The sequence below is a fragment of the Prunus persica genome, chromosome G6 (genome assembly GCF_000346465.2).
Source record: "Prunus persica cultivar Lovell chromosome G6, Prunus_persica_NCBIv2, whole genome shotgun sequence".
Taxonomy (NCBI): Eukaryota; Viridiplantae; Streptophyta; class Magnoliopsida; order Rosales; family Rosaceae; genus Prunus; species Prunus persica.
This window is the reverse complement of record NC_034014.1, coordinates 19,342,596-19,353,388: the sequence shown is the minus strand read 5'-3', so window position 1 is coordinate 19,353,388 and position 10,793 is coordinate 19,342,596. Positions and strand designations below refer to the sequence as shown.

Sequence of the window (10,793 nt, the reverse complement as noted above, 5' to 3'; positions counted from 1 at the left end):
AAAAAATTAACACCAAATTGCTATATTTTGAAAACTTGCAATCGGCTAAAGCTTAGCCCAATTTAAAAGTGACTCTGCTTTTGATTGAAATCACAATTATATATCACATTAGGAACTATATTCTGTCGTACTTTTTCACATAATGTGATTACAAATATAGTATCAAATAGAGTCCTTTTTGACGTTATTGCAATCTTCAAAAGTTTCAATATGCCTAACCTCTTGACCACAAAAACTTCGGTCCTTGAGCAGCATATATTAATGGTAGCGCCTAACCTCTTGAAAACAACAAGAAAAATTTCGGTCCAAAACCATATGTATGTATATGCCATAATTTATTTAGTGAAAAGGAAAGCAAGTGTGATCGGTATCATTTGTATATTCTTAGAGTGCTTCTATATTATGAATAAAGCATATTTTTCTAATTTTTTTTATTTATAAAAAGTATGATACTTCGCGCCCTATGTACACGACTTTTTCTCTTTTGACATGGGAGGGGTAATGCTTCTATTTTGAATTCATGATTCAAATATGAGATTTGGCTAAGACAAGAGGGTCAGTTATCCACTACAAGAAAAAAATAATTAATAGTCACTTGGCACAAGAGGATGGCTTATGAGTATTTGTGTTCATTATTTTTAGTCACCTTATCATGTGTCACGGATGTCAGTGACTATATATAACGTTGTTTTCTTCTACTGTCACGTGGATGTTTTAAGGTTGATTATTAGTGGATTAGGTATCTACAATTTGGTATAATCTCATTCTAAGAAATTTGAATTTCACCTTCTTTTTATGCTTATTATCACAAAACGTCCCTAAGGTTTACGAAACTATCAAATTGCATCCTTAATGTTTTTTTTTGTCATTCGTGGTCCTCAAGGTTAGTATGCATGATCACAAATGGTCCATGTCGTTAGGTTCCGTCAAAAACTCCGTTAGTTTGTTGACATGGCATATATGTATATCACAAAACATCCTTGAGGTTCACACACCTATCACAAATGGTCCTTATGAAATTTTTTAATTTTTTATGATAAGTGTGTAAACCTCAGGGATGTTTTGTGATGTACTATATGCCACGTCAGCTGTCACGCCCCGGACCGACTCCGCCGTAGCACGATATTGTCCGCTTTGGGCCTGGCTACATTCTCACCAGCCCGCACGGTTTTGTTTCTGGGAGCTCACGGAGCAACTTCCCAGGGTGGTCACCCATCCTGGGATTGCTCCAGCCTCCCACTCGCTTAACTTCGGAGTTCTTACAACTCCGAAGCCAGTGAGCTCCCAAAAGGCCTCGTGCTAGATGGATGCGAGGTGTGCCATATAAGGCACATCACCCCCTCTCCGTTTGGTCGATGTGGGATCTTACAATCCACCCCCCTTAAGGGCCCGACGTCCTCGTCGGCACACTCGCACCACACGGCAGAGTGGCTCTGATACCAACTTTAAGGACCCGCCCCGAATTTTCTCAAAAACCCGAGACGAAACCTTTGGAATTCCTGACATCACCCCGATGTCAGGCCCGCTTACTAAAAACTGAGACTTCCTGCCGAAATTTCGGCAGAGTCTCCCCTATAAATTGGACATTTCCCAAAATTTCAACCTGCATAAAAACGCATTTAATATTCCCAACTGGCAGCATGCACAATATAATTTCATGCAATTCACACAAATGGCCTTCGGCCTTTCAATAATTCCTATCCAACTACCAAACCATTCAAATCCAAATTATGACTAATATTTAGTCTGCGGCTGCACCTAATAACCTCAGGCTGCCTACGTACCCTCCTTGAGGGATCAAGCCACACGTAGTTCTTCACTAAAACTCAATTCCCCACTTGGGCGATACCTTATTTCATTTCATATAATCTCCCCATACGCCGGTACAACCAACGCCACGTATGGGGTCTGTCTCAACGCCGGATAACCTACGCCACGTGAGACCTGCACATCATATCACATAACTCCCCATACGCCGGTACAACCAACGCCACGTATGGGGCCTGTCCCAACACCGGATAACCTACGCCACGTGGGACCTCAATATTATATCACAAAGCTCCCCATACGCCGGTACAACCAACGCCACGTATGGGGTCTGTCGACACGCCGGATAACCTACGCCACGTGCGACCTCAACATAATATTACATAGCTCCCCATACGCCGGTACAACCAACGCCACGTATGGGGTCTGTCCCAACGCCGGATAACCTACGCCACGCGGGACCTACTTTCACTTGGTGGTACTTGTAGTGGATCCAACATCCGAGGAGGTACCTAAAGTAGTGCGTATAGCACTCCAAACTGACATTCTAGACTTTGTTGTACCCTTGTACAACCACATATAATTATATTTATATAAATTACTTCTTATGTTGTGTAACCCTCCACAACCATCTAGTACCCGATAATCTCCCTTAGAAAGGTGAGATTACTCCGGGAGACTCACGGTCAACCAAGGGTCAAACTACTCTCACCCTGGTCAACCGGACCTGCAGAATCCACGACCTCCAATTTCCGATCTGAAAGTCTCTATGGGTTCTACCAGGTATAGGACACTTGTCCTGCAAGTTTGGTTCAGATCGGACGGTCGGATTTCTCACGATCGCACGATCCGACGGTTAATATAAAATATAAACTTAAAATTATTATTCGGAACATCCGGGGCTCCGATTCGCGATCCGTGAATTCCTACACGATCCTAGAAATACCTAGATCGACATATATTAAATTTGGGACCATCCGACGGTCCCAACCTATCGAACCCGGATAACGCATAATATGCGATTATCCGTTCGATAGTCAAACGACGTCCGAATTGAGATCCGCGAAATCCTACGCACTCGTGACGGCACGAGGATCTCAAAACTGCCCAGAGTCACTCCACCACCCTCGCCCACGCGCTGCCACACGCGCGGGCAGATCGGGTGTCCAAAGCGATTATGGTTCGTCGAAAAATCTCGGAACCAAGACTCCAAACTCCTATCCTAGGTAAAACACCTCATTTGGAGTCACTTTTGTTCTTGGACCTACCCCAAAAAGTGACCGGAAATGCCCGATCACGGCGGCCGAAGTTTCGACCGATTTTCAATTCGAAATTGAGTTGCCTACGCTAAGAATTGATGTAATCCTACCCAACCATCAGCTAGAGCAGCTCGAGAGCTTCAAAATCCATACCTGGGTCGACGGAATTGGTGGCCGGAGGAGGGAGATCGACGGCGTTGAAGTTTCGACGACTTCCCGGCGGTTTTCTGCATTTTCCGACCAGCACAGGTCGCGTCGCCGGCGGAGATCGGTCGGGGAAGGAAGGAGGGGCGACGGCGGTTCGAACGCCACCGGTCCCGTGGCCGGTGGTGCCCTGTGGCGGCGCCGGCGCCTCTTGGAAGGCGACGGCAGCAACGGGAGAGAGAGAGAAGAGAGAGGTCGCGCGGGGGAGAGAGAGAGAGAGAGAGAGAGAGAAAACCAGATTTTTATAAAAAATCCCATTTCAAAATATTTACGGTTATGCCACTGGGCTTCTCTTGACCATATCTCTCTCGTTACAACTCCGATTCGAGCCCACTACGTGTCTATGAACTCGTCTCAGTACGACCTATCCAAAAATATAAGTCGCGGTCCCAAACTCTCTCCGGTTAAAAATATGACTAAAATACCCTTAAATAATTAAATAATTAAATGAGGGTAAAATTTGGGGAAATTTGGGGTCGGGGTGTTACAGACTACCCCCCTTATAAAAATTTCGTCCCCGAAATTTCCTACCTGTCACTCGAAGGGTTGTGAGCATGGGGCCCGCATCTACGACTTGGGTTCCTAAGTTCTTTCTCCACAACCGTGTTGTCAACCAAGCCAAAAGCTCTAACTAAGCAAGCAGAGAAAGAAAAGTCTCCTTCTCTAACTATGGCGAGCCCACGTGAGAGAGCAAGGAGGAAGAACCCTAATGTTCCACTCCTGTCAATCGCGGCATTCAAGTCCACGCGAATGAGGTATGATTCCGCCCAACTCCACTACTTCTCCCTTTAATTTGCCAACACGATTCTTTGAGAGGAAAGTCAGAGAGGATCATTTTTACCGAATTGTAATCATCATCGATCTCTCTCGACCATGATCCATTTCTGATTCCAATGAAAGACCTCTACTCAGACGTGCTCACAAGAGATGAGACCCCAAAGTACTCTCCATCTCCGTAGGTAGGATTACTCAATCCATCTGGGTCTCATCCTTGGATTTGACCACAGTATCCCACCACACACGAGCCTCTTTCTGTAAGAGACACTTGTAACTTCGATTATTCTAACGCCACCTTTCAGATCTTGGATCCCTTGATCCAATATCAAGGAGTTGCTCCTCCTAGGGAAAGGTTGTGCTCTTAGTAGCTTCGACTCGGTGCTTTAGGCACACAGTCGAAAATTAGTAACATGTTCAGGCAATGGAGGATCCCTAGAAGCAGGTTGATCAACTCCATATCCTCCCGCTTATGCGGACGCATAAACAAATTTGTCATAGGAACATCCAACTGTACTCTAAGTACAGGTGTTACCCTATGCAAAACCTTCGGCTTCTACTCGCAATCTTCCGGAACTTCCGAAACAACCACTGTCTGTGGTAAAGCTCCAGCTCTACTCATGCTCCGGCGGCCTATGCACCTTTCCTTTGTGAAATAATTTGACTTTTGTGACGTCCTCAACGTCGCGAATGTGCCATTCCGAGATGGAACCCATTTTGATCCCCACAATTTAGGGATGCACATAAAGTGCAGGGTCCACAGGGAATTGAACCTAGAGCTCTGATACCAAATTGTCACGCCCCGGACCGACTCCGCCGTAGCACGATATTGTCCGCTTTGGGCCTGGCTACATTCTCACCAGCCCGCACGGTTTTGTTTCTGGGAGCTCACGGAGCAACTTCCCAGGGTGGTCACCCATCCTGGGATTGCTCCAGCCTCCCACTCGCTTAACTTCGGAATTCTTACAACTCCGAAGCCAGTGAGCTCCCAAAAGGCCTCGTGCTAGATGGATGCGAGGTGTGCCATATAAGGCACATCACCCCCTCTCCGTTTGGTCGATGTGGGATCTTACATCAGCAAACTAACAGAGTTTTTGACAGAACCTAACGGCAGGGAGCATTTGTGATTGCTCTAAAGTAAAACTGTTTCATATTTGGTAAATAATATTTTAAAGTGTAGTTAGTATAAAAAACAATGTCAAAACTATTTAGTAAGTTTTAATATAGAATTGTTGTAATTGGACATAATGTTAAAAGTATTATGTACTAACTATATGATGGTGGTGATATTGGGTAGTGGTGGTGACACTTTAACAACACGTGTGTGAGAAAACTCCTCTCCCTTACCAACTCCAGGCCCATTTATGCTTCCACTCGTCGTTCCATGCCATTTCAATCCCATGACAACATTCCCAACAACTATACATCAAGCTTCCCACTGGGTGCTTTCGAGGGAACATTTCTTGGATTGATCACGTGAAGAAAGTCACGTGAAAAAGGCCATGCAAAAGCAAAGCAACTAAAAGAACAAAAGGAAAAAAGTGAAAGGCCACCACTTTTTTTGTTCCCTTCTTTTTTCATCTTTTTGTACATGGATGTTCCTGTGCTATAAGTGGGTCATATGCCTTCTCATTATTTAGTTGTCTATGCAAGCCCACGTGATATTATATAACAGAAGGTTACAAAGGACTGGAGGGGCTTCTGTGTTCCTGGACTTCTGGAATCCCAAAATGCCCACAAATTCTCCTTTCCCATTTCTCAGAGTGCCATGTCCAAAATGGTAAAAGCAACCCACTTCTTTGGGTGGGTGGGTGAAAATTTAATTTAAAATTGTAAAAGATTGTTGGGGTGAGAGAGGCTCGAACTCTCGACCTCAGGATAACTCAGAAGCTATGAGACCTACGCGCTAGCCAACTGCGCCACCACCCCGATGTTGATAATATCCTTGACTTTTTATATATTAACATATGCAGTCTACACTAATAAAATAAATGACTTTTCATATATAGGGTCTCTGATATTTTACGTTATCTTAGATGCTAACAACCAAAAAAAGGCATAGTGGATCAACTAATAAAATAAATGACTTTTTATATGTTAGTTGCTGGACTGTTCCAGGAAGTGAAGCATCCCATAATGAACAAGACCAGCCCATGCCCCAGCCTGAATGATGACTTTTTAGTTGCTGGAATGTTCCAGGAAGCGAAGCATCCCACAATGAACAAGACCAGCCCATGCCTCAGCCTGAATGATGACTCATCAGGCAACACCGGCAACAAAACAGCTGCTAAAGGAATGGTTGAACGGGAGCTCATCAGCAATATTATTCTATATGCATGAATCATCAAAAACAGGATATTCATTATACAGAATTGTCATAAAAATATAATAAATTACACTCTGGTTTGATTCACATTGATCCAGATCCTGAAAATCAACAGACTTGGATAGTTTTCTCCACAAATCAACAGGCTTGGATCGATCTTCAACCACTAGCGAGGATGTGGTTCAGTAAAAGTCTCATATTCCATTACCATGACAGAGTTACTCTTGGATCGATCTGACCTTGTTGCCCCCGAATTATATTCAGATCGTAACGGCATGTCCAATCCAATGCTTCTATGCAAATAAAATGCAGGTTGGGAGGGCACTGGGAGAGTGAAGGAGTAGCTATTCATCATGAGAATAACAGAAGCCATGGTTGGCCTATCAGCTACATTTTCTTGCACACATAATAATCCAATGTGGATGCATCTCATTATTTCATTTCTTGAACCAGTCTTCAATGTGGGATCTATTAGATTTGAAGCTGTCCCTTCCCTCCAACTTCTCCAGGCCTGCAATGATTTGTGAATTTAATCAGAGATAAGTTTTCTTTCTTTGATTCGTTGCACTAAATTGTATTGAGATACCAAAACTATATTATATTTTCACTTACGAAGCTTAGAAGATCCTCCGCATTTTCTCCATGCCTGAAGCCACTATTTTTTTGTCCATTGACTATCTCTAGAACTAACACACCAAAACTGTAGACATCGGACTTAACAGAAAAGTGCCCATGCATTGCATACTCTGGAGCCATATACCCACTGCATATCAACAAAAAGAATGTCCGCGTTCACCAACACATATGGAAAGGAAATTGTTGACATAACAGACATAAGCCCACAGGCAGTTAAGTGCATATTCTTACAAGGTCCCAACAATCCGACTAGTATTGCCTTGCGTTTGATCAAGAACGAACAACCTTGCCATGCCAAAATCTGAAATTTTGGGGTTCATTTCTGCATCTATCAAGATGTTACTAGCTTTGAGATCACGATGAATAATTTTAAGGCGAGAGTCTTCGTGGAGGTAAAGGAGGCCTCGAGCAGTGCCTACTATGATTTTGTAGCGCCTCACCCAGTCTAGTTGTGCACGCTGTGTTGGGTCTGCAAATATATTAATGCAAAATCAAGACTTCAATTACAATGTTTGCTTGCATACACGTCACACAATTGGAATTTTATAATAAACATTCGAAGTTAAACGAAAACAATGCATAATTCCAGACATACCAAATATGATGTGATCGAGACTTGCATTAGGGACAAATTCATAGACAAGAAGCCTTTCACTTCCTTCTAAGCAGAAACCTAAGAGTCTAACTAAATTCCGGTGTGCGCCTTTCAAATAAAAAAACTTGATTTTATGGGATTTTATGGGAGGTACTTCCTTATTTACATTGTAAACTTAAGTAAATGGAGTAATATAAAAATAAATTAAAGTAAAAGGACAAAGATATTTACTTAAATGTTGAAAATGGAAATAAGGTAATCTGTACACCAGTTGAGCAAAGGAGCAGTTTGAAGCACCTACAATGGTTCTTTCGGCAAAGAGAGGTGCAACTGTACCTCTTTGCGCCTTAATGGATCCGTCTCTGGTTGCGGTCCCTACCGCAAATTTTCGAAGTGAACTGTTCCCTGCAGCTTGACCCCTTAGGTCATCCAGTAGCGTCCTCAGCTCTTGAAAAAACCCGTCGACGTTGGACACGTTCTGTACGTTATACCACCGGAAAGCAGGAAAAGTTTCAATGGCTCCGTAGATAGAGCGGTTGGCGTAGTGAAGCGTGCACAGGTCAAATACGCCGAAAGCTTCCTTTTGATTGGGACAGACCTGTGTGAGCTGTTGTGTGCCTTTGCTGAGGCAGTCACGACAAATGTCCACCGTGACATCCCCTCGACATAGCCCGATTGCATAAACCTGGTCGGGGTTTTCCCCGTAGGATGAGTTGTAGAAGCCGTAGCCATTACCATTGATTGAAACAGGAGTGGTACTGATTTTGACTTTTGAGGATTGATTGAATATTAAACCATTGATTGAAACAGGAGTGGTTGAGGACCAACTTTCTTCTCTCTTTTGCTTTTTCTTTCTGCAACCAGATTAAGCGTTGGCCACATCCATTAGCATTTGTGTTAACTACTGCGTAATCTGGGTCAAAGGAAAGGAAAATTCCACAAAAGAAAAAGTATGTAGTTTTGATCAAACTTCTAAATCTAAAGCAAAATATAAATTAACTATCAATGTATCGAAATTAGTCTCCTTTCGTAAGTCCTCAAAAATACCTTGGTGTCTTGACCTTGAGATGAGAGAGCCTCCCCTCCTCCTAAAGTTTTTCTCATTAAAAAAAAAAACAAAAAATTAGTCTCCTCTCCCACTTCCAATTAACAATTTGTGTCAATCCTATACAACACCAATACATTCCTCAATAATTGAGGTTACAATAATAAATATGGTTACAAGTAATTTTTTTGACGTGATTCAGAAAATATATTTAACTCGGAGTGACATCAATATTATTTACTAGCATGGACGAAGATTATGGAAATCGTTGATATATCATGATATGAGTAAAAAAAAAAGCCACACACACATATTGACAGAGACGGGACTAATCTTCTTGTGATTTTTGATGAGGACTAATTGGAGATTTCAAATAAATAAAACAATTGAATATTGGAAGGGGGAGTGCATGGTTGACGTCAAGGCAAGGAGATATTGCGAGGAATTTTCTGCTGTGGACGGACTGCTTTTTTCTTTTCTTTTTTTTTTTTTTTTTTTTTTTTTTTGGACTAAGTATGGGGTCAAAGCCCCAAGAACCAGACTACACAAACTGGTCTAAACAGACTAATCTAGAATGAACAATTCCAAGCAGATCATCAACAAGATAAGCACTTAACCAACTAGGGGCCTGCTCAAACACGCACAACCCAAGATCCACTTGATAACTCCAATTAGCCAAACGGTCAGCAACAATATTCTTCTTACGAAAGACATGCTGAAGGGCACACTTGGGAACCTGCTGCATAAGGTTGTGGGAACTTAATTAAATCAAACCCTAGGTCAAATAATTCCTACCATTTGGGGATTATTTGACCCAATTGGGAATTAATCAACCTAATTGGGAGTTACTCAATTTAATTGGGAATTACCCAATTAAATTGAACGTTACCTAATTAGGTTGAGAATTGGTTTGGTTAATTACCACGATTTCCAATTAAATGAGGAGTTACCTAATTGAATCAGGATTTGATTTGATACCTACCACAATTAGGGATTTGATTTACCATAATTAATCAAATCCCTAATTAATCAAATCAATTCCAAAAAGGGGAGGAATAATTCCCTTCCATCTACGGAATTATTCCTTTGAAACCCTAGCCTCCGAGACTACTATAAAAGCATAGCCACACACAATGGTTGAGGTACGCCTAAGTTCTTACTAAAGCTCTGCAGAAATTATTTCTCAAAAACCCTAGCCACCTCCTCTCTTTCTCTCTCTCACTCAAGGCTCCGGCCACCCGGTTTTCCTTGAATTACCCTACCTAACTTAGGCATCGGAGGGCCTTTGGCCAACACCCCCCGGGTGTGGTCTTTTACTTCGATCTGTTTTGCAAGGAGAGAGAGAGGCGGAGAAGACGAAGGAATCTTGGGCGAATATTCTCGTGGGGAAATTTGCTCCCTCAAATTGGTGCTTTCATTGAGAGCACGAGGTATACTCAACGCGTGCTCAAGGAATCCGTTCCTCCTATTTTCCAATTCACCGAAGCCTTCCAAACAACCATGGTTGGAAGCATGAACACGAGAGGCAAAGCCGCCGCGATGGCTAGATCCGCGACGACCCAAAGCCACTCCACCCACGATCCCGTGATCGACATGGTGGCACCGCCACCTCTCACCACCGCACCGGCCATCGCCGCCGAACATGGCGTAACTTCCCATCAAGGTGGACTCGTTACCACCTCCGACCTAGGGCCGGTCTTGGAGCAACTCCAAGCATTCCCTCCATTGCCTCCACGCGCGACGCACGCTCCTGCATACACCTTCAGTGAAAACCTAGCCCGTGTGCAATTGGGCTCCACACACTTCTCTCCTCCCGATCCATGAAGTCAAGCAGACCTTAATCTAAGAGTTGACCAGCTAGCTCAGAGAATGGACGACCAAAGCAATCTAATGAGGCAGCTCATCAACCAAATAGGCTTTGCTCAAAACATTGGCCTTGGACAACCAGGCGAGGAGAGAAGGATGGATGAACACGTCGGTAGACGACTCGACGTCCGTGCCCGCTTGGGCTCGCAGGGAAATGTACATCAAAGGCTAGGCCCCCAAGGAGGTCAGCCAAACAACCATCGCAACGAGGATCGCGAAAAAAGGCGCTCAGCTGTCAACTCACAGAGAAGCGCTCTCGAAAGGCTAGGCCCCCAGGGAGGCAAGTTGGACAACCCTCACAATGAGGTGTTGAGCCTATTC

General features: G+C 43.5%; 1 protein-coding gene and 1 non-coding gene across 2 annotated transcripts; both read right to left on the bottom strand.

Annotated features, from left to right (window-relative positions):
• TRNAM-CAU lies at positions 5,849-5,933 on the bottom strand. Its single transcript is given in 2 exon segments — positions 5,849-5,884; positions 5,896-5,933. It is a non-coding gene; the product is annotated as a tRNA-Met (tRNA).
• LOC109949715 (cysteine-rich receptor-like protein kinase 29) lies at positions 6,497-9,351 on the bottom strand. The gene is made up of 6 exons (XM_020565822.1): positions 9,158-9,351; positions 7,898-8,415; positions 7,562-7,669; positions 7,198-7,435; positions 6,943-7,093; positions 6,497-6,841 (listed from the first exon to the last, which is right to left on the bottom strand). Exons 1-6 carry the CDS (start codon positions 9,349-9,351, stop codon positions 6,497-6,499), a joined length of 1,554 nt encoding a protein of 517 aa, XP_020421411.1.

Coding starts and splice junctions, on each gene's coding strand:
- LOC109949715 (XM_020565822.1), bottom strand. CDS start 9,351: ATGCAGCAGGTTCCCAAGTGTGCCCTTCAGCATGTCTTTCGTAAGAAG. Junction 7,436..7,561: donor TCTCGATCACATCATATTTG/GTATGTCTGGAA, acceptor ATATATTTGCAG/ACCCAACACAGCGTGCACAA. Junction 6,842..6,942: donor CGGAGGATCTTCTAAGCTTC/GTAAGTGAAAAT, acceptor AAATCATTGCAG/GCCTGGAGAAGTTGGAGGGA.